The sequence below is a fragment of the Lithobates pipiens genome, unplaced genomic scaffold, assembly GCF_037356315.1.
Source record: "Lithobates pipiens isolate NorthernLeopardFrog02 unplaced genomic scaffold, aLitPip1_a1.2 Scaffold_16, whole genome shotgun sequence".
Lineage (NCBI taxonomy): Eukaryota > Metazoa > Chordata > Amphibia > Anura > Ranidae > Lithobates > Lithobates pipiens.
In genome coordinates this window covers 405,039,857-405,064,543 of record NW_027507748.1, presented here as the reverse complement: position 1 = coordinate 405,064,543, position 24,687 = coordinate 405,039,857, and the positions used below count along the sequence as shown (strand labels likewise).

At 41.9% G+C, this 24,687-nt stretch overlaps 1 protein-coding gene across 6 annotated transcripts in view; it reads right to left on the bottom strand.

Annotated features, from left to right (window-relative positions):
- GTF2I (general transcription factor IIi) overlaps positions 1-24,687 on the bottom strand; it is a 164,791-nt gene that overhangs the window by 94,479 nt on the left and 45,625 nt on the right. For all 6 annotated transcript variants that reach the window (XM_077482377.1, XM_077482378.1, XM_077482373.1 and 3 more), the window contains 4 exons: positions 23,126-23,309; positions 14,243-14,271; positions 13,974-14,016; positions 8,328-8,371 (listed from right to left, as the gene is read on the bottom strand). In XM_077482377.1, coding sequence (XP_077338503.1) covers positions 8,328-8,371; positions 13,974-14,016; positions 14,243-14,271; positions 23,126-23,309 — 300 coding nt within the window. The remainder of the gene's footprint in view (positions 1-8,327; positions 8,372-13,973; positions 14,017-14,242; positions 14,272-23,125; positions 23,310-24,687) is intronic.

Below are 24,687 nucleotides of genomic sequence, written 5' to 3'. Positions count from 1 at the left end.
TACTGTGTGATGAAATAATATGTGAATCCAGGGAGGGGGGAAGGGGGAGGGGGGGTTGAGAGGGGAGAGGTAATAAGAAGAGGAAAGGGAGGAAAAGTATAGGATTAGGGTAGTAAATGTGAAGCTGCAGCAAACACCTGTGTGGGTCAAACCGTGTCCACAAAATGTATACTATACCAGAGAATGGTGTTGCGCTGCTTAGAGGGGATAGATCTACTAAAAACCAGTAATATGCAATTTATCTTATGTAAATAAACCATAAATAAATCTACCATAAAAATATGTAAAGCCAAAAGTGTACAAACCAACAACCATTAGAAAATTTAAGATAACTGATGGTGATAATCTTCAATCTTAAAGTGAATAGATCCTATAGGCAATAATCCTTGTATCTATCTGGTGATATTAAAGTGCTCCGTGCAGGGCCGTCTTTAATTTTGATTGGGCCCTGGGCAAACATTTTCTTGGGGCCCCCCCTCCATTCTGAGACATACAAAAAATAGCAGGTAGACTCAAAATCAGTTTACTGCAGCAGATCACGTAGTGATTGCAATTGTTTGCCAGAGGTTACAGGCTATCCTTACTGCTCGCTGGCTGGTTGTTAGAGGTTACAACACATAATTTCTTCTTGCCGATTGGTTGCTAAAGGTTAATGCACATCATTACCACTTACTGATTGGCTGCTAGAGATTAAAGCAGATTACTACTGTTCGCTGATTGGTTGCTACAGGCTAATACACATCATTACCTCTCACTGAGCAGTGGAGCAATCCTAAATAATTGAGCAAGTAAAGGGGCACATTAATACACATACAACAGGAGAGTGTCAGAGAGTGCAGACATACTACTGGAGAGGTTCAGAGACTGCAGACATACTACAGGAGACAATCAGAGACTGCGGAAATACTGCAGGAGACAATCAGAGACTGCGGACATACTGCACGATACAATTAAAGACTGCGGACATACTGCAGGAGACAATCAGAGACTGGTGACATACTGCAGGAGACAATCAGAGACTGGGGACATACTGCAGGAGACAATCAAAGACTGCGGACATACTGCAGGAGACAATCAGAGACTGCGGACATACTGCAGGAGACAATCAGAGACTGGTGACATACTGCAGGAGACAATCAAAGACTGCGGACATACTGCAGGAGACAATCAAAGACTGCGGACATACTGCAGGAGACAATCAGAGACTGCGGACATACTGCAGGAGACAATCAGAGACTGCGGACATACTGCAGGAGACAAATCAGAGACTGCGGACATACTGCAGGAGACAATCAGAGACTGCGGACATGCTACAGGTGATGGTCAGAGAACTTTTAGCAACGCACAGCTTGACAGGTGAATAACACAGCTCAGGGTTTAAGCAGTCAGGCATTTTATGGGTGCAAGGACATACCTGGCTAGCCAAACTCACTACATACATTTAGAGGTATGTGGGCGGGGCTTCCATTCTCTGATCTCACTACAACAGCCGGGAGCTCCACTGATGCTTTGTAGGGGGGCCCCGTTACCCGTTAATTGGGGCCCCAATGAAGGTTTTGCAGAGTGCACAGAGGACACGGGAGGCTGTAGGGGGCGGGAGCGTCAGTGGAGCTCCCAGCCTCGCCCCCTCTATACTGGCTGGGGAATACAGAGGTCCGGGGGCGGGACCGGGAGCTCCACTGACGCTCCCACTCCGATCACTGGCTCTCACTACAGCCGCTCTGTTCTGAGCATACAGGCTGCACGGGGCGGGGTCAGAGCGTCAGTGGAGCTCCCGGCCCCGCCCCCTCTCAGCTGGCTAGCACGGGAATACAGCCTCCCGTCCCGTGTCCTCTGCGCACTCTGCAAAACCTTCATTGGGGCCCCAATTCGCGGGTAGTAGTGCGGGCCCCCCCTACAAACATTGGGCCCAGGGCAGGTGCCCCGTTTGCCCTGCGCTAAAGACGGCCCTGGCCCCGTGCAAAACAAAGCCGATTTAATAATATCTTAAACAGGAATATAAGATGTGCAAGTCTCCTTCTGATACAGTGCTAGATATTGCTACATATATCTCAATGTATATCTCATATATCTGAATGTGGGGGAAAAAAAAGTACAGAATATATATATATATATATATATATATATATATATATATATAATCAAACAATTATGCAAAGTAGTATTTAGGCCATATATATCCACCAATTGATATGGTAATCCAGTGATGCTTATAGTTTGTATTTGGGAAAATTTTTCCAGGATGCAGGATCAATAGATATATCTGCCACTAATCCTCATATGAACCAAAAAATTTAAGATTACCGATGGTGATAATTCTTCAATCTTAAAGTGAATAGATACTATAGGCAATAATCCTTATATCTATCTGGTGATATTAAAGTGCTCCCTGCAAAACAAAGCCGATGTAATAATATCATAAACAGGAATATAAGATGTGCAAGTTTTCTTCTAATACAGGTGCTAGATATTGCTACATATATCTCAAAGTGCTCACGTGCAAAGTATGTGGAAAAAAAAAAAAACATAGTGTGTGTGTGTGTATATGTATGTATGTATATATATAAAATATTTCTCTCTCTATAATATATATATATATATATATAATGTCTAAGAATATATATATATATGAGAGAGAGAGAGAATATATTATATATAAATATGAGTGTATATATTTTTTTTTCTCTCTCTCTATATATAATATATATATATATTTTCTCTCTCTCTCTCTCTATATATATATATATTTTTTTTCTTAGAGATTTTATATATTATATTATTATATATTATATATATTATAGAGAGAGAGAATATACATATACACACACATACATATAAGCACATACTTTGCACGTGAGCACTTTGAGATATATGTAGCAATATCTAGCACTGTATTAGAAGGAAATTTGCACATCTTATATTCCTGTTTATGATATTATTACATCGGCTTGGTTTTGCACGGAGCACTTTAATATCACTAGATAGATAAAAGGATTATTGCCTATAGTATCTATTCACTTTATGATTGAAGATTATCGCCATCAATTATCTTAAATTTTCTAATGGTTGTTGGTTTGTACGCTTTTGGCTTTACACATTTTTATGGTAGATTTATTTTTGGTTTATTTACATAAGATAAATTGCATATTACTGTTTTTTAGTAGATCTATCCCCTCTAAGCAGTGCAACACCATTCTCTGCTATAGAGATACTGAAATTACTTTGGTTATTTCCAGCAGCAAATATATGATTTACAGCAGTACATTATAAAACTGTTGCTTTAAACTGTGTTTCATCCACAACAATATGAACAATAATACTACTTTCCACTCTAGGTGTTGGTGAATTGAATCTTCAGTCTCTTGCAGAGCTACATCCACCAGTAGGATTTAGAGCATCCAACACTTCCAAGGGTATTGGATATCTGTGTCTCCTCTCTGAGCACAGCGATTCCACACATGGGTCATTTTGTCACTAGAGTGTCTGTTCAGAGCTAGATGATGGATCTAAAGCATGCAGTAAGGAGACACAGGCATCCAGCACACCTGGATAAGTTGGATACTGAAGGTTCCAGGTGTATCAACATTACTTTCACTGGTATCGGGACTGGTTTGTATAATTGTACTTTTACTAGCTGCATTTTTTCAGGGAATTAGCAAGCTATCAAAGATATAAAAAAAGTACTATTATTTCTTTGCCATTATATATAAAAAAAACAGTTAAGTCTGATGTAAACTACCGGCAAATATAAAATATTTACCTAGATAGCGAATGCCTATTACAATATAACAAGTATATGGTTACATTATAGCACTGATTCATCAAGCTTTCATATAATTTATTGATATGGCATAGCAAACAAAATAATCTGCAGAGATATGCACATTAGCTCATTTTAAAGTGATTCTGGTGAACAAAAGGGAGCTGCAAGCAGAGATAAAGCAAGGTACAGGTTTTTCCTATGTTACCTTGTGAGTTTATGTGAAATCTCCATTAATAGCTGTAAAATATTGTAATTATGAATATATTTCATTTAGCTTGCTTCTATGGAGGGCGTGCAACATAGTTTCACAGAAGTGTCTGTTAGACCAGACACTTCAGTGCCTAGGCTTGTGTATTTAAACAATGGGACCCAAACCTCATTGTTCTACACATATTCCCTTCAAAGGATCCTAACTAAATTCTAAAATGTATATATATTTTTATTCATTTATTTTTGTTTCATTAAACAGTTTCTATCCTCTCGCCAATACAACCTTTTGTTGCCTGCTTGACTTGGAAATTGGGTTTCAATGAAGATCAATTAATATGTTAATCACCACCGAGAGAGAGGGTGTTGCCTTAGATGCAATGTTTGGAAGCAATTTCAATAGTTTTTTTGTTGTTTAACAAAATACAGATTCAATGCTCTAACAATTTAAAGAGGCAGGGGTATCACAGATCTCATGTTGAGGCAGCATTAAATCTGTACTTAAAAAATAAATAAATAAATAGTTTCTTTTTTTTTTCATCTTTTGTAATGTCAACTATTTTTCTTTCTATCACCTTTATTTTTTGTTGATTCTTGAGTTTGGTTTCGCTATGGTGAAATGAAGAAAAAAAAAAAAAAAAAAAAAAAAAAAAAAGGGAGGGGAGTATGGGGGACATTATATGGAGAACATTTAAACAGTTAAAATGTTGATATAGACTATTAATGCTTCCCTATAGCATTTTGGGGATTGGGCCAAGTTCCAACAGTTCTGTTTCTTTTTTTTTTTTTTTCTTTCGACATTGGATAATTGTTTTATATAAATTTATGTCATTGTAGCCATTACCAACTATGACAATAGTAACGGTAACACCAGGGTTTAGCAACAGTCATGTGACTATTTTCTTTGTATATATGACACGCAATCCTCTCTACAGTCCTAATATGTGGCAGTAATCATATGTGGTCATTGGTCAATTTTTTTTGCTGGTCAGTTTTCTTTTTTGTGCCATAATTAATTTCAAAGAGCATTGCTTGAATATCATATAGATATACTGGGACTTGTGAGACTCATAGTGATTGGCAAATAGCAGGGAGTACAATTGTACTTGAGTGTAATTTAGTTTGATTGTTCCTGAAGCCACAAGTAACTGGTAACATCACACTTATCCGTATTCTGAAATCAAGTTATTTTTGTCTACTTAGTTGACACTGCTTAAGTAGTTAAGGAGATTGCTTGCCCCCTATTGTATGAAAAACATTTAAACCAACAGTCACTTTAAAGGATAAGTTCACCTTAAAAAAACAAAAAAAACAATGCACATCTTTTTGCAGAAAAAAAAATGATGTGCATTTTTTTTTTCTTTACTTGAAGCCTGCAAAGCATTGCACCTACAATCAGCAGACTGTGGGTGCCATGCAGGACTCAGACTGCAGACTTTTCAGTGTATCTGTCTTCTCGTACCTCATACAGGCAGGCAGATACACACTGACAGGAAGAATGAATGAACTACCAGAACGCTCAACAGTACCATGGGAGTTCATTAAAACTATAAGCTGACAGCCGCGAAGGCTATCAGGACTTGTAGTTTCCCATTCACAGACGACTGTGAATGATTGACTGTTTTTTTCCAAACAGCGACAGTATGTTTTCGGGCATAGTTGAATCATGTAGCCTTGCTTCCACATCGGAGGTATGGCTTTTTGGCCGCAATTCTTCCATGAAGCCCACTTCAGACACGGCATTCTAACACTGCGCAATGAAGGGGCTGAATTTAGAAGTGCATCTAAAAACAATTCTCCTCTGGAGAGTGATTCAGATCACCTTTCAGAGGTGATTAACAGGCAGCGAGAAGGCGATGTTAAAGCTGAGGTCCACCCTAAAATGGACCTCCGCTCATCGGAATCCCCCCCCCCTCCGGCGCCACAATCGGCACCTTTCAGGGGGGAGGGGGGTGCAGTTACCTGGATAATCCAGGTAACTGCACCCACTTCCGGGCTAGCTCTCTGCGGAACGGGGCGTACGTTACGCCCCCGTTCCGCAAGCGCCCGCCCCCTTCAGCAAGTGCCCCGCTGCCTGCTGGGAAACACACAGCTCCCAGAGGCAGCGGGGACCGTCCGGATTGCGCCGCGCGGCTCGCGCATGCGCAGTAGGGAACCGGGAAATGAAGCCGAAAGGCTCCATTTCCTGATTCCCATACCCAAGATGGCGGCGGGACCCGGCAGCCGAGCGAGCGATCGGCTTCGGGTGCCGACATCGCGGGCGCGCTGGACAGGTAAGTGTCACTATTTAAAAGTCAGCAGCTGCAGTATTTGTAGCTGCTGGCTTTTAAAAAAAAAAAAAAAAAACGCGGAGTCCCGGTGGACTCCCGCTTTAAAGTGGAAGTAAAGGCAAAACCGAACTAACGCAAAGCATAATCTACAGTTTTTATCCCATTAAAGAAAAGATCACTATACTTGCTTGATTTGAAGCTGCTACAGTCCGGTCTCCAGCTACACCTTCTGTGTGCAGGAGAAAGCAGACAACGGCTGGGAAATGCCTGGGAAGCGACGTCACCCATAGACTTAAGGCTTTTACACATAATACGAAAATCGGAATGAAAAATTAGTACGGCGAGCTGTCTGAAGATTTTCAAATCGTTAGTACAGTGCTTTCGACAGCCGATTTTGCTTTTTCGTCAGACAAAAGCTGGATGTGCAGACTGTAAAATTTTGGTCGGATATGAACTCAAGGTCCGATTTTCATTTCATTAGCATGGTTTTCATATGGAAAAAAAAAAATCATAAGGAGCAAGACTACGCATGCTCAGAAACGAAAGAATATATACAAAACTATTCAAACACATGACGTCACTTCTGACATTGTATTCTGTCATACAAAGACTTTCGGATTGTGAGTAATCTCTTCACTTTCGACAAGAGACTAGCATGCCACAAAAAACGGACGTTCGGTCGTCCGAAAATCCAAGCGTGTTTATGAGGCTTTACTTTCGTTGCCAGATACCCCTCCTTCAGAACAGGTAAGTATAGCGATCTTTTCTTTACAGGGCTAGATAGATTAGGCTTAGAATGGGGGTTGGAGCAGGTTTAGTTAGCTAGGTTTTGCTTTTAATTCCACTTTAAAGTGGTTGATAAGCCACTGTGATATCTTTATAAAATCCTGTGTGATTTGTTATGCTATGTGCCCCAGTTTCTGTGTTTTATTAAAAAAATGGCATCTATACCTGATTTCAGAGCGAACACTCACGTCCCCGGCCACCTCTCCTCCAGCTGTCAGATCGAGAGAGGCGGGAGAGGTGGCCGGTCAAGTGAGCGCCGAGCGGCTTTCTGAAATCAAGTATAGGACGACGTTTGTTTAAAGGTCGTTCTATACTTGATTTCAGAAAGCTGCTCGGCGCTTACGTGACTGGCCACCTCTCCGCCTTTCTTAATCTGACAGCTGGAGGACAAGGGGAGGAGAGGCGGCCGGTGACATGAGCGTTCGCTCTGAAATCAGGTATAGATGCCATTTTTTTTAATTGAACACAGAGACTGGGGCACATAGCATAACGAAACACGCAGGATTATATGACACATTAAAAGTTAGGCGGGGATGGGCACTGTCACAAGCTGACAGTCAGGGTGGGAGGGGGGACAGGACGACAGGAAAGTTACGGATGACAGAGGCACGTAAACTGACCATGGTGTTAGGTCTCAGCAGCCATGATAAAACTGTGGTCCATTTACAGGGGGGTGGCAAAACTAGGCAGGATCAGCCAGGTATTTCAGGTGTCCTGTATAACATGCTCTGAAGGAACAGGATCCATTTTTTTTCTTTTTAGGGTGACAAATACTTTAAGCTCCCTAACTGTCTGTTTTAACAATATGTTTGCCAATAAATGTGCCGCAAGCCATTTGCAGCGCTTCCCCATTTCCTTGAATGGGTTATGTTCAGCATGTTTGCAGCCTGGCTGAATGCAACATGTTAGATCTTTTTGTCGGCAGCCACGAAGCATTGTGACCACGGTATGTAAACATCCCTGGCTGCTGCAACTGTAGTTAAGAGGGTCAGTTTGGAGGGGGCTATGGCTTAAAACCATTGACCATGATGCCACTGTAAGAGTTTCTTCCTGCTTACTATTTGTACTCTCAATGTACACCAAGGTAGAGGAATTTTTTTTACTGCTACTGACCAGCCATGTGGGGGGGGGGGGTTTCACTCCCATTATGGCCATTTTATTCTTGGCATTGTAAACAAAAATCTGTTACGGATCCCAGTCTGGCCCCCAAATGGTGTGACAGCCTTTTTAAATGTGGGGACTTCTGCTGTAAAAATTACTAGTTTAAGCTGGTAAATAGCTGTAACCCTTCTGTGACATACCAGAGTCATCGCTTGGCTCAGTTTTCACCTGAACAGGGTAAGAGCTGTAGTAACAGAGAAAAAAAATATTCAGGATTAATTCTATATACAAGTCTCTTTGCCACCATATTTCTACTAGTACATCATCTCTATTGGAATATAGGTGTGCAAATTATATTATATTATTTAATATATATATATATATATATATATATATATATATATATATATATATATATATATATATATATATACACATACATACATATATACACACACACACATACACAAGCATATACACAGACACACACAGTTGTGCTCATAAGGTTACATACTCTTGACAGAATTTATGATTTCTTGGCCATTTTATAGAGAATATGAATGTTAACACAAAAACATTTCTTTCACTCATGGTTAGTGTTTGGCTGAAGCCATTTATTATAATTCAACTGCGTTTACTCTTTTTAAAATCATAATCACAACAGAAATTGCCAAAAGTTGACACAAAGGGGTTTGAATGGCTATTAAAAAGGTAACCATCCTCACCTGTGATCTGTTTGCTTGAAATTAGTGTGTGCATAAAAGGTCAATGAGTTTCTGGACTCCTGACAGACCCTTTCATCCAGTGCTGCACTGACGTTTCTGGATTCTGAGTCATGGGGAAAGCAAAAGAATTGTCAAAGAATCTGCGGGAAAAGGTAGTTGAACTGTAAGGGATATAAAAAGATATCCAAGGAATTGAGAATGCCAATTAGCAGTGTTCAAACTCTAATCAAAAAGTGGAAAATTAGGGGTTATGTTGGAACCAAACCACGGTCAGGTAGACCAACTACAATTTCAGCCTCAACTACCAGGAAAATTGTTCAGGATGCAAAGAAAAACCCACAAATAATTTAAAGTGCAATACAGGACAATAAGGAGGCACTTGAAAGATGAACTGCATGGTCGAGTCGCCAGAAGAAAGCCATTATTATGCAAATGTGACAAAGTATCCCGCTTACAATATGCAAAACAGCACAGAGACAAGCCTCAAACTTTCTGGCACAGTCATTTGGAGTGATGAGACCAAAATTGAGCCACAACCACAAACGCTTCATTTGGAGATCAGTCAACAAGACCTATGATGAAAGGTACACCATTCCTACTTTACACACGTAGGTGGATTGCTGATTTTTTTCGGGATGTGCGAGTTACAAAAGGCACAGCAAATTTTGTCAAAATTGAGGGCAAAATTAATGTAGTATGTTATCAAAAAATACTGGAGGAAGATTTGCATTCATCAGCCAGGAAGCTGCGCATGGGACGTACTTGACACTGATCCAAAACACAAGGCAAAGTCAACCTGTCATTGGCTACAGCAGAATAAAGTGAAGGTTCTGGAGTGACCATCTCAGTCTCCCGACCTCAATATCATTGAGCCACTCAGGGGAGATCTCTCATAACGTGTAGTTCATGCAAGACAGCCCAGGAATTTACAGGAACTGGAGACTTTTGCCAAGAGGAATGGGCAGCTTTACCATCTGAAAAGATAAAGAGCCTCGTCCACAAATACCACAAAAGACTTCAAGCTGTCATTGTTAACTAGTTGCTGACCGCCGGCCTTCAAATGATGGCCAGGCAATGCACCTATTGTGGCGGGAGGCCATCATATGATGTCCTCCCGTTTAAACAGGTAATGCACGCGATCGTGCGTGCGTATCCCTGTTCCTTCGGTGGCGGCGTGTCACGGAGACACTGCTCGCCACCGAGGTGGGTGAACAGCCATGGGGCATGGCTGTTTACCACATGATCGGCCGTGATGAAGTCACGGCCGATCACAGATGGTTCCGCCCCCGCTGTGCTCGGTGCGTGCACGTCGGTGGCGGCGTTTTCCCGGGAAAACTGCTCGTCACCGATGCTGGTAAACAGCCATTGGCTGGCTGTTTACCCACGTGATCGGCTGTGATCCTTTCACAGCCGAACTCTAAATGTAAACAAACCACTGCAACGAGATGTTACCGGGTTCTCCTCCTCACACACCAATCATGTGTGAGGAGGAGATTGTGGTAACATCTCGTTACCGCTTACAGTACACACAAATCACACTGATTGCCCCCCCCCCCAATAAAGAGGACCTGTCCCAGCCCATCAGAGTACCCGAGTACCTGTCCCAGCCCATCAGAGAACCCGAGTACCTGTCCCAGCCCATCAGAGTACCCGAGTACCTGTCCCAGCCCATCAGAGTACCCGAGTACCTGTCCCAGCCCATCAGAGTACCCGAGTACCTGTCCCAGCCCATCAGAGTACCCGAGTACCTGTCCCAGCCCATCAGAGTACCCAAGTACCTGTCCCAGCCCATCAGAGTACCCAAGTACCTGTCACAGTTCATCTGAGTACCTGTCCCAGTTCATCTGAGTACCTGAATACCTGTCCCAGTTCACCTGAGTACCTGAATGCCTGTCACAGTTCATCTCCGTACCCGAATACCTGTCACAGTTCATCTGAGTACCCGAGTACCTGTCACAGTCCATATGAGTACCTATCACTGCCCTTCAGAGTACCCAAATACCAGTCACCAGGCCATCAGAGTACTCCAGTCCATGTCATCAGGCCATCAGAGTACACGAGTACCTGTCACCAGGCCATCAGAGTACCCGAGTACTTGTCACCAGGCCATCAGAGTACCCGAGTACCTGTCACCTGGCCATCAGAGTACCCGAGTACCTGTCACCAGGCCATCAGAGTACCCGAGTACATGTCACCAGGCCATCAGAGTACCCGAGTACCTGTCACCAGGCCATCAGAGTACCCGAGTACCTGTCACCAAGCTATCAGAGTACCTATCTTCAGCCCATCAGAGTACCCGAGTACCTATTTGCAGCCCATGCCTCATGGAATATACGTTGGAGTGTTTGCTTTCCAAAATTGGGTAATTTTGGGGGTAATTCCATTGTCCTGGTGCTCCAGGACCTTCAAAAACGTGATGGGTAGGAATGACATTAGATGTGTCGTTTATGCTCCTAGAACGCCTGAAGGTACTACTTCAATGTTCGGCCTCTGTATATGGCCAGGCTGTGTAAAAGTCCTACACTTGTGGTATCGCCATACTCGGAAGGAGTAGCAGAATGTGTTTTGGGGTGTAATTTTTGCTATATACATGCCATGTGTTAGAAATATCTTATAAATTGACAACTTTGTGTAAAAAAAAAAATGCGTTTTCATTTTTTTTTTCCACATTTTCCAAAAACTTCTGGAAAAAAATGAACCGTTCAAAAGACTCATTATGCCTCATAGATTATATGTTGGGGTGTTAGCGTTCCAAAATTGAGTCATTTTATGGGAAATTCCATTGTCCTGGTACTCCAGGGCCTTCAAAAGTGTAATAGGTGACTGTGAAACGAGACGTGTCATTTTTGCTCGTAGAACGTCTGAAAGTGCCACTTCAATGTTGGTGCTCTGTATGTGGCCATGCTGTGTAAAAGTCTCACACATGTGGTATCGCCATACTCGGGAAGAGTAGCAGAATGTATTTTGGGGTGTAATTTGTTGTATGCATATACTGTGTGTGAGAAATAACCTGATAATATGACAATTTTGTAAAAAAAAAAAATTGAAATAAAAAAATCTTCATTTTGCAAAGAATTATGGGAAAAAATTACAATTTAAAAAAACTCACCATGCTACTTACTTAATACCTTGGAATGTCTACTTTCTAAAAAGGGGTCATTTGGGGGGTATTTGTACTTTCCCGACTTGTTAGTGTCTCAAGAAATTAGATACACCCGATGTACTGAAGGCCTGATCAGATGTGATCAATTTTCAGTGATTGGCACCATAGTTTGTAGACTCTAACTTTCACAAAGACCAAATAATATACACTAATGTGGGTTATTTTTACCAAAGATATGTAGCAGTATAAATTTTGGCCAAAATTTATGAAGAAAAATTACTAATTAGCAAAATTTTATGACAAACAAAGAAAAGGGCATTTTTTTCACAAAATTTACGTTTTTTTAAATTTATAGCACAAAAAATAAAAAACCCACTAGTGATTAAATACCAATAAAAGAAAGCTCTATTTGTGTGGAAAAAAGGACACACGTTTCATATGGGGACAGTGTTACATGATTGAGTAATTGTCATTCAAACTGTGAGAGCGCTGAAAGCTGAAAATTGATCTGGTCAGGAAGGGGGTGTAAGTGCACTGTATTGAGGTGGTTAAAGGGGGCAAAAATTACTAATTAGCAAAATACCCCATACCCCAGTTCGGCATTAAGAACTGGGGTATGTGAACTTTTGATCAGGGTAATTTGGGTAGTTTCTGTTGCCATTATGAATTAAAAAGAGTAAACGCAGTTGATTGATAATAAATGGCTTCAGCCATATATATATGCATACACAGTACATTAACCAAATAATTTTTGTAATTAACTCCAAATGGTGTATTTATCAAAGCTTACTCAAGATTTATGTCAAACAAAATGTCAGCCAACATTTTGGGAACACAGGGGACCCTGTTCTCGAGGTGATCAACAGGTCAATTTTTCAGTTGTCAAAGAAAGATTGGTATTGGTAAACCTTCAAATTGGTAACCCTGTTCTGATGACAACTATATAGGTGTAAATATCTCCTCGCTTTGGAGCGCTCTTATTTCCTGCAATGTCTCTGGGACACGAAGAGAAGTGAAATTTCCCAATGGGACAAAGCCCGGAAAAAAAAAAATAATGCACACAAGGTTTTTAAGCATTCTCTACATTTCCAAGACTAAAAAAAAAAAATTTGATTTTACATATACTTAAAGGAATCTGACTATCCAGCAATTATGGATTAGACATAGAGACTTAAAGGAGAAGTATGGCCAAAGCTTTTTTTGGTCATACTTCTCCTGTGGGTCACAGGAGTGCAGTTAATTCTGCACTCCTGAGACCCGTTTTCAGCCATCAGCAGGTTAAAGTCCGCTGTGGGCTGATATTACAGAGCCAGTCTAGGCTTTGTAAAGAACCCATCCATATATTCGGGGTCCGCCCAGAAGCCTGGACAGCTAGCTTAGCCTCTCAGTGAGCCGCTGAAAGCCTGAGCCAGTTGCTTCAGTCCCATTCACAGGTTGAGAGGAGAGAGCCAGTGATTGACAGCGATGGCTCGCTGCAAGCTAAGGACCAAAAGCTGAGTGATCAGCAGTGTTTGATTTCTCAGTTTTCACTCTTAGAGGCAGCAGAGACAAAAGTGTGCATAAAAGTGTGCATAAAAATGTGCATATATGAAAAGCTGAATGCGTTACAAAATGGATAATTCATCAGGTATTACCATTTTAAGTTTAAGTTTTATTTATCTTAATAACAGCATATACTGCTGATGCAGGGAACATCCAAACCAAGAAGGGTCTCCCCCCCCCCCCCCACCCCAGGAGAGGCGGAATCAAAATAAGGAGCTAATCAGGGATACTGCAGTTAAAAAAAAAAAAAAAAAAAAAAAGCATTCTCATAGGAGTAGAAGACAGAGTGCAGAAATAAGTGTTCTGTGAATATTTGCCAAGCAAAAGATGTAGCAAGTGCTTCTCTGCGCAAATCCATTGTTGAGAACCATGCTTAGAGCAGATGGTCACTATGTCCTTATTTTCACTGAAGATTTTTTTTTTATATATAAATTATGCGCATGTTGCATAAACTCCCAGTGAAAGCAAGTCAATACCTTTCTGAGCTAGAGGTTTGCGTTTCACCTGCAAGGTCATCATCTACAAGAAAATTACAAAATAAGTTCAAAATATAAACACAGTAATAAAATTATAATTGATTGGCACCATTCAGACTGCTGCATCTCAACAATCCTTTTTTTTTAAACCATGGAAAAAAAAAAAAAAAAGAAGAGCACACACACACACACACACAAATGAAGTTATCATTGAGACTCAAGAATTTCAACAATTACTGGTACCAAAATTACTAAAAACTAGTACTTACTCTTTGAGTTATTCCCATAGGGAAAGGGTCTGATAAGAAAGAAATAAAAAATAAAACAAACCATAAGAGAGTCAAATCTTTGTGATCAAACACATTTAAAATGTGGAACTTAAAAGGAAAGTTATCCACTCTAAATACAGTATAGGCTACCCCTGAAATTGACAACTATTCTCACCAGAGACACTTTCTTTTTTTGTGTAATCAGCATTGATTAAATTTCCAAAAAGCCATACAAAGTGAATAAAGATAACGGAAATGAAGACAAGAATATAAAAGTAAAAACATCACGGTTATGTTCCAACTGTAAGGCAGACATCACTTATGAGCAACATCATCAACAATAGAACAGCCCATTAATAAGAGCAAAAACCATTATAACAACCCAGAGACATTTTCTGAAAGCAGTGGGCCTAGGTGCAACATTAGAAATGGGCCTCCTGGCCTATGAGCAGGATATTGTCACATAGCACGCCACAGCAAACAGTGGGTATGTTTCTAACTGCCCTGAATATTGGGTGTGGCTTAAAGAGGTGTGGTTGAACTGACTTACATAGTATAGAATGAGTGTTGAATAGAGGACATTAGATGTTGGGGCACCTGTTCAGGACTCAGAAATAATTGACTTACTTACAATTGACCCCTGGAATCGACATCATTTGCTACGGACTACTGACCTCTGCATCATTTACTGCTAACCCCTTTGTCACCTACTCCTGAGCTCAGTGTCACTCCTGACCTCTGAATTTAGCATCATTTACTACTGACCTCTGAACTCTTTGTCAATTACCACAGAGGTCGGGGATAAAAAGTAAATGACACAGAGTTCAGGGGTCAGTAGTAAAGCAGAGTACAGAAGTAAAGTCTAACAGTCTCATCATACAGCGAGCCCCCTGCTGGGGCCAATCACACACCTCCCTGGCAGTATGGCATGATGGATAAATATCTTCCTGTATTGATCAGCATTGAGGACATATATTTTTGGTTAATGTTGAGGACCGTAGATGCAGTGGTCAGCCAAGGAATCTTAATACAGTAGATGAAAAACACATCATTCTTACCTCCCCTCGAAATCAGATGATGTCCAGCAGTGCCTTCAGCACAGAACTGGCGTAAACCAGTGGGGTATACCAGGTACACCCACTCACTGCCCAAGAGATTGCCAATCACTTCAAAGACAAGATTGATGCAATTCGTGAGGATACCTCCACTGTTCATACATCTCCCCCACCCAACATACCTTACCTAACAGTACATTCAACACTCTCCTCTTTTGAATTGGCTACTACTGAAGAGGTTACAAAACTTCTCAGATGCCCACCTAACCAATTGACCCTTAGATCCTGTTCCCTCACAGCTACTATGGTCACCCTCTTGTTCTATCCTATGCTCTGTCACTCACATCTTCAATCTCTCCCTCTCTAGTGGCACCTTCCCCTTCCCTGTAAAACATGCGCAGATCACTCCCATACTTAAAAAGCCCTCACTGGACCCCACCAACCTGAACAACTTAAGACCCATCTCATTTCTCCCATTCACCTCTAAACTTCTAGAACACTTAGTCTACAACCGTCTTGGCTCCTACCTCAGTGACAATAACCTTCTTGACCCCTTACAGTCTGGCTTTCACTCGCAGCACTCCAGGGAAACCGCCTTACTAAAACTCACTAACAATTTTTATTAACTGCTAAAACCAACAGCCAGTACTCTATACTCCTACTACTTGATCTCTCTGCGGCCTTTGATACTGTTGACCACCCACTCCTTCTCAATAAACTACATTCCCTTGGCCTCCGAGATTCTGCTCTATCCTGGTTCTCTGCCCATCTATAACAGCGCTCTTTCAGTGATACCTACAACTCTGTCTCCTCCTCTCCATTGCACTGTGGGGGGCCCCAAGGCTGTGTTCTTGGACCCCTTCTCTATCTACACCTTCTCCCTTGGTCACTTGATAACCGCCCACAGCTTCCAATACCACTTATACGCTGATGAAACCCAAATCTATCTGCTACTCCACACCTCACTCCTTCAGTCTCCTCTTGCATTACTGACTTACTAACGGACATATCAGCATGGACGTCGCACCACTTCCTTAAACTAAATCTCTCTAAAACAGAGCTATTAATATTCTCCCTCGTCCGTGCCCCCGTCCATGACTTTTCCATCAAAATAAATAATGCAACTATCAGTCCCTCCCCTCAAGCGAGGGTACTAGGTGTAAACCTAGACTCTGACTTGTCATTTCAGCCTCTAGTCCAAACGTTGTCAAAAGTTTGTAGAATTCACCTCCGTAACATCTCTAAAATTCCCCTCTTTTTAACAAATGAAACCACCAAGCTCCTCATTCACTCCCGTTATCTCTCGCCTTGACTATTGCAACTCCCTTCTCATTGGTCTGCCTCTCCATAGGCTATCCCCTCTTCAATCTATCATGAATGCTGCTGCCAGACTTATACACCTTATCAACAGCTTAGTGTCTGCCAACCCTCTCCTCCAATCCCTACACTGTCTCCCAATCACCCAGCGAATTCAAAATACCACAAAATACAAAGCCATTCACAACTCCAAGCTACATCACCAATCTGATCTCCAAATATCACCCAAATTGTCCTCTCTCCGCTCTTCTCAAGACCTCCTACTCTCAAGCTCTCTCGTCTACTCCTCCCATGCTCGTCTCCAGGATTTCTCCAGACCCTCTTCCATCCTTTGGAACTCTCTACCTCCACCTGTCCGGCTATCCCCTACTCTTGCCACCTTCAGGCGATCCCTGAAAACTCATATCTTCAGGAAAGCCTATCATGTCTCCAACTAATCTTTTACCACTTCCATCAGCTCATTCCTCACAGTTACAACCTTTCGTACCACCTGCCCCACCCTATTAGATTGTAAGCTCTCCTGAGCAGGGCCCCCTTCATCTTCTTGTATTTTATTGTATTACATTGGGGCAAAAAAGTATTTAGTCAGCCACCAACTGTGCAAGTTCTCCCACTTAAAAAGATGAGAGGCCTGTAATTGTCATCATAGGTATACCTCAACTATTAGAGACAAAAATCCAATCACATTGTCTGATTTTTTAAATAATTTATTTGCAAATTATGGTGGAAAATAAGTATTTTGTCAATAACAAAAGTTCATCTCAATACTTTGTTATATATCCTTTGTTGGCAATGACAGAGGTCAAACGTTTTCTCTAAGGCCGCGTACACACGGGCGGATTGTCTGCCCAACTAAGTTCGGCAGACAATCCGACAGACAGTCCGTTCAAAATTAGCATGAACGGACTTGACCACACACGATGAGCAGACAGTCCGCTGAAAGCGTGCGTGATGACGTGTACAGCACGTACGACGGGACTAGAAAAACGACGTCCTATACACTGAAATGCAACCTTCGGCCGTGTAAACCCTTTCTGAGCATGCGCCATACTTAGTCCGTCCAACTTGCCTACACACGAGCGGACTGTCCGCTGAAACCAAGTTTGGACGGACAAAACCAAGTTTGAACGGACTGTCTTACGGAAATTCCGTAAGACTTTGTTCGTCAGACTGTTCGCTGAAAAAGTCCGCTGAAGCCCACACACGAGCGGATTGTCCGCTGAAACACTGTTCAGCGGACTAAGTTGGGCAGACAGTCCGCCCGTGTGTACGCGGCCTTAGTCTTCACAAGGTTGTCAACACACTGTTGCTGGTATGTTGGCCCATTCCTCCATGCAGATCTCCTCTAGAACAGTGATGTTTTGGGGCTGTCGCTGGGCAACACGGACTTTCAACTCCCTCCAAAGGTCTTCTATGGGGTTGAGATCTGTAGACTGGCTAGGCCTTTCCAGGACCTTGAAATGCTTCTTAGGAAGCCACGCCTTCATTGCCCAGGCGGTGTGTTTGGAATCATTGTCATGCTGAAAGACCCAGCCAAGTTTCATCTTCAATGCCCTTGCTGATGGGAGGAGGTTTGCACTCAAAATCTCACGATACATGGCCCCATTCATTCTTTCATGTACATAGATAAGTCGTCCCGTTCCCTTTGCAGAGAAACCGCCCAAAGCATGGATGTTGCCACTCCCATGCTTCACAGTAGGTATGGTGTTCTTTGGTTGCAACTCAGCATTCTCTCTCCGTCAAACACGACGAGTTGTGTTTTTACCAAACAGTTCTACTTTGGTTTCATCTAACCATATGACATTCTCTCAATTCTCTTCTGGATCATCCAAATGCTCGCTAACAAACTTCAGACGGGCCCGGACATGTACTGGCTTAAGCAGGACGACACATCTGGCACTGCGGGATCCGAGTCCCTGGCGGCATAGTGTGTTACTGATAGTAGCTTTTGTCATGTTGGTCCCAGCTCTCTGCAGGTCATTCACTAGGTCGCCCCGTGTGGTTCTGGGATTTTTGCTCACCGTTCTTGTGATCATTTTGGCCCCATGGGGTGAGATCTTGCGTGGAGCCCCAGATCGAGGGAGATCAGTGGTCTTGTATGTTTTCCATTTTCTAATTATTGCTCCCACAGGCAATTTCTTTAAATCAAGCTGCTTGCCTATTGCAGATTCAGTCTTACCAGCCTGGTGCAGGTCTACAATTTTGTTTCTGGTGTCTTTCGACAGCTCTTTGGTCTTCACCATAATGGAGTTTGGAGTGTGACTGTTTGAGGTTGTGGACAGGTGTCTTTTATACCAGGAGCCATTAATACAGGTAATTAGTGGACAGAAGAGCCTCTTAAAGAAGATACAGGTCTGTGAGAGACAGAAATCTTGCTTGTTTGTAGGTGATCAATTACTTATTTTCCACCATAATTTGAAAATAAATTCTTTCAAAAATCAGACAATGTGATTGTCTGGATTTGTTTCCACATTTTGTCTCTCATAGTTGAGGTATACCTATCATGACAATTACAGGCCTCTCTCATCTTTTTAAGTGGGATAACTTGCACAATTGGTGGCTGACTAAATACTTTTTTGCCCCACTGTATAACTGTATTGTCTCCCTTTTATATTGTAAAGTGCTGCGTAAACTGTTGGCGCTATATAAATCCTGTATAATAATAATAATAATAATCCCATCTACTGTCTGGGAGAAAAAATCTGGCCTGAAGTTGGCTTCGTAAAAGAATTGTGGCCAAAAAGCCATACCTCCGCTGTGGAAGCAAGGCTACATGATTCAACTATGCCCAAAAACATACTGGGGTGCAGAAAGGCACTCTGGACTGAGAAAACAAAATTTATTTGGCTGTAGCAGGAGACAGTTTGTTCACTGAATGGCTGGAGATCGGTACAATAATGAATGTCTGTAGGCAACTGTGAAGCATGGTGGAGGTTCCATGCAATTTTGGTCTGAAAATGAGATTGGAGATTTGTTTAGGATCAATGGTATTCTCAATGCTGAGAAATACAGGCAGCTACTTATCCATCATGCCATACCATCAGGGAGGGGTGTGATTGGACTCAAATGTATTCTGCAGCAAGACAACGACCCCACACATACAGCCTATATCATTAAGAACATTCTTCAGCGTAAACAAGAACAAGGAGTCCTGGAAGTGACGGTTTGGCCCCACAGAGCTCTGATCTCAATATCATCAAGTCTGTCTGGAATTACATGAAGAGACAGAAGGATTTGAGGCAGCTTACATCCACAGAAGATCTGTGATTAGTTCTCCAAGATGCTTCGAACAACCAATCTGCCGAGTTGATTTAACCACTTAACAACCGCCCATTGCCGATTAACGGCTTCAGGGCGGTTGTTTAACTCTGAGAGGCCGTTAATTAACGGCCTCCCAGAATTCTGCTCTCGCACGCCCCCTGGGGCGCGCACACGAGAGCATCCGTGACCGCTGGGTCCAGTGGACCCGGCGCATCACGAATCACGGTAAACGGCCGCTCATCGCGGCCGTTTACCACGTGACCGCTCCGTCAAATGACGGAGTGATCACTTGTAAACAAGCCGGCGTCATGTTATGACGCCGGTTCCTCCCTCCCCTTCTCTGTACCGATCGGTACAGCGGAGGGGGAATAGATCGGTGTCAGCAGCGATGTGGGCTGCATCTGCAGTGCCCACATCGCTGCTCACCGAAAATTAACCCCTCAATTCCCTGCCAACACTCTGCAATGCCTTGCAACACTCTGCAATGCCTTGCAACACTCTGCAATGCCCTGCAACACTCTGCAACACTCTGCAATGCCCTGCAACACTCTGCAATGCCCTGCAACACTCTGCAATGCCCTGCAACACTCTGCAATGCCCTGCAACACTCCGCAATGCCCTGCAACACTCCGCAATGCCCTGCAACACTCCGCAATGCCCTGCAACACTCCGCAACGCCCTGCAACACTCCGCAACGCCCTGCAACACTCCGCAACGCCCTGCAACACTCCGCAACGCCCTGCAACACTCCGCAACGCCCTGCAACACTCCGCAACGCCCTGCAACACTCCGCAACGCCCTGCAACACTCCGCAACGCCCTGCAACACTCCGCAACGCCCTGCAACACTCCGCAACGCCCTGCAACACTCCGCAACGCCCTGCAACACTCTGCAACACCCTGCAACACCCTGCAACACTCTGCAACACCCTGCAACACCCTGCAACACCTTGCAACACTCCGCAACACCTTGCAACACTCCGCAATACCCTGCAACACTCTGCAACACCCTGCAATATCCTGCAACACTCTGCAACACTCCGCAATACCCTGCAACACTCCGCAATACCCTGCAACACTCTGCAACACCCGCCAATACCCTGCAACACTCTGCAATGCTCTGCAACACCCGCCAATACCCTGCAACACTCTGCCATGCTCTGCAACACCCGTCAATACCCTGCAATGCTCTGCAACGCAATACTCTGCAACGCCATACTCTGAGATACCCAGCCATACTCTGAGATACCCAGCCATAGTCGGTGATACCCTGCAATACCCAGCCATAGACATCCCCTCCCCCCTCCCGCCGCCCTCCGCCCTCCGGTGCTTCTATCGAATCGCTAATACGATCAAAGCCAGAATCTTTTTTTTTTTTCCGGCTTCCCAGCTTAGAGGTGAGATGTGGGGTCTTATTGACCCCATATCTCACTGTAAAGAGGACCTGTCATGCCATATTCCTATTACAAGGGATGTTTACATTCCTTGTAATAGGAATAAAAGTGATCAAAAAAATTATTTTTGGGGAAAAAAATGTCAAACTAAAATAAATAAAGTAAAATGAAAAATAAAAAAAAATGTTTTTTTAAAGCGCCCCTGTCCCCATGTGCTCGCATGCAGAAGCGAACGCATACGTAAGTCCCGCCCACATATGAAAACGGTGTTCAAACCACACATGTGAGGTATCGCTGCGAACGTTAGAGCGAGAGCAATAATTCTAGCCCTAGACCTCCTCTGTAACTCAAAACATATAACCAGTAAAAAAAAAAAAAAAATTGTCGCCTATGGGGATTTTTAAGTAGCGAAGTTTGGCGCCATTCCACGAGCGTGTGCAATTTTGAAGAGTGACATATTAGGTATCTATTTACTCAGCGTAACTTCATCTTTCACATTATGCAAAAATTGGGCTAACTTTCCTGTGTTTTTTTTTTTTTTTTAAGCACAAAACTGTTTTTTTTTCCAAAAAAAAGCATTCGAAAAATTACTGTGCAAATACCGTGCGAGATAAAAAGTTGCAAAGACCACCATTGTATTCTCCAGGGTGTTTGCTAAAAAAACATATATAATGTTTTGGGATTCTATGTAATTTTCTAGCAAATAAATGATGATTTTTACATGTAGGAGAGAAATGTCAGAATTGTCCTGGGTGCTCCAGAACGCCTGATGGCGCTCCGTGCATGTTGGGCCTCTGTATGTGGCCACACTGTGTAAAAGTCTCACACATGTGGTATCGCCATACTCGGGAGTAATAGCAGAATGTGTTTTGGGGTGTAATTTGTGGTATGCATATGCTGTGTGTGAGAAATAACCTGATAATATGACAATTTTGTGAAAAAAAAAAAAAAAGTAAAAAAAATCTTGATTTTGCAAAGAATTGTGGGAAAAAATAACAACTTCAAAAAACTCATCATGCCTCTTACTAAATACCTTGGAATGTCTTCTTTCCAAAAAGGGGTCATTTGGGGGGTATTTGTACTTTTCTGGCATGTTAGGGTCTCAAGAATTGAAATAGGCCGTCAGTACTTCAGGTGTGATCAATTTTCAGATATTGGCGCCATAGCTTGTGGGCTCTATAAATTTCACAAAGACCAAATAATATCCACCAATTTGTACTTATTTTTACCAAAGATATGTAGTGGTATAAATTTTGGCCAAAATTTATGAAGAAAAAATTACTAATCTGCAAAATTTTCTAACAGAAACAAAGAAAAATTCATTTTTTTACAGAATTTTCGGTATTTTTTCTTTTATAGCACAAAAAATAAAAAAACCCAGCGGTGATTAAATACCACCAAAAGAAAGCTCTATTTGTGTGAAAAAAAGGACAAAAATTTCATATAGGTCCAGTGTTGCATGACTGAGTAATTGTCATTCAAAATGCGAGAGCACCGAAAGCTGAAAATTGGTCTGGTTATTAAGGGTGTTTAAGTGCCCAGTGGTCAAGTGGTTAAAAGACAAAGGGTGGTCACATCAAATGTATTTAAGTTGGTTTTCTCTTCTCTTTATTTACCTTATAATAAATCATTAAAACATATTTCTGAAAGCATTCCAAATTTACTGAATTTTTTCACACCTGCCTAAAACTTTTGCAAAGTACTTACTGTACATCTCTATCTCATATAAATGCATACACACACACTAGGAGATAAAACTATGCAAATGCTTTAGATTTAGATTCAAACAAGCAGCAATAAACCAAAATGTACATACCATTAAAAATACATATGGAAATTCAAATGTAGATGCCTCACCTTCTAATATTAAAATATATGTTGGATTTGTTATCCAAGATCTGTTGTATTGTCTGAATATCATACATGGATGGCTCATTGACTGATATTTCTTCTGGGAGACCACAGACTGTAACAGCAGTGGGGTCTCTAGTTAACAATTCATAAGGGATAGGCACTGGACCGGATGTTCCTAAAGCTTTACCTAAATTGGAAAAATATATATTTAAAACTACATCTTAAAAACAACCATGTAAAAATAAAAAATAAAAATAAATAAAATAAAAAAAGGAAGAAGAATTAGATATGAGAGGTAATCTACTAAGCACACAAAAGGATACATTGAATAAATAAATATTTTATAGTAGATCTATAGTCACAGCACACAATTAAATTTTATAAGTTCAATATTCTAATAGCAATACATATTATATTTGACAATCCAACATAAGCTTACTTGAAAATATTTCTATATGGGAAGTTCTGCCTGTGAGATTATATATATATATATATATATATATATATATATATACACACATACATACACATACATACACACACGCACACGCGCACGCACACACACACACACACACATATATATATATATATATATATATACACACACATACATATATATATATATATATATATATATATATATATATATATATATATATATATATATATATATATATATATACACACAATTTTTTTTTTTTAGTTCTTCGGTATAGACACAATTTTATTTACCAGGCCCGCCTGGTAATTTTAACATTTATATCTTTTGTGGCCCCCAACGAATCCCCGAGCGCCGGGGGCCACAAAAGATATATATGCTGGCTGCCTTGGAGAGGATGGGGAGGGGACGGGACAAGTGTCGTACATACAGGAACATTTCCAGTTTACATATAAAAGTAAGTCCAGTCTCCTGCGCTGTCATTGGACGACTGTTCTGTCCATCATAGGTGGCAGAACTTTCTATTAAAGAGGCAGACGAGAAAACAGGAGTTTCTCCTGTATGTCTGTTCTCACTCATCTCGCCCCCTCCCTGTCTCCTCCAAGGCTGCAGATGGGCATGAATCAGGCTGCACTGATGGAAACGGTGAGTCTGCATTCATGGCGATGGTGAGTCTGCATTCATGGCAACTGGGGGGTGCTGCATTCATGGCAAGTGGGGGGGGGGGGGGTGTGCTGCATTCTTTGCAATGTGGGTGCTGCATTTTTTGCAACGCATTCATGGCAGTTGTGAGGCTGCATTCATGGCAATGGTGAGGCTGCAGATGGGCACTGATTAGGCTGCATTAATGGCCACTGACCCTCATTTTGCTTCACAGTTCTTTATTTAAAATGTAAGATTTTTTCCTGCAACATCCCTCTTAAAATAAAGGTGCGTGTTCTAAGCTGATAAATACAGTATATCAAAATAACACGCCCAAGCTCATCTCTTCAGCACACACGGCCACAAAGGCAAGAAAATTCTTGTTGGGCAGTGTATTAGTGCTCGAATAAACACACTCTTAATGGTTTAAAGAATGTCAGGCAAAATGATGGGCCCTGACGCATGTTCCCTTCATCAAATCTGG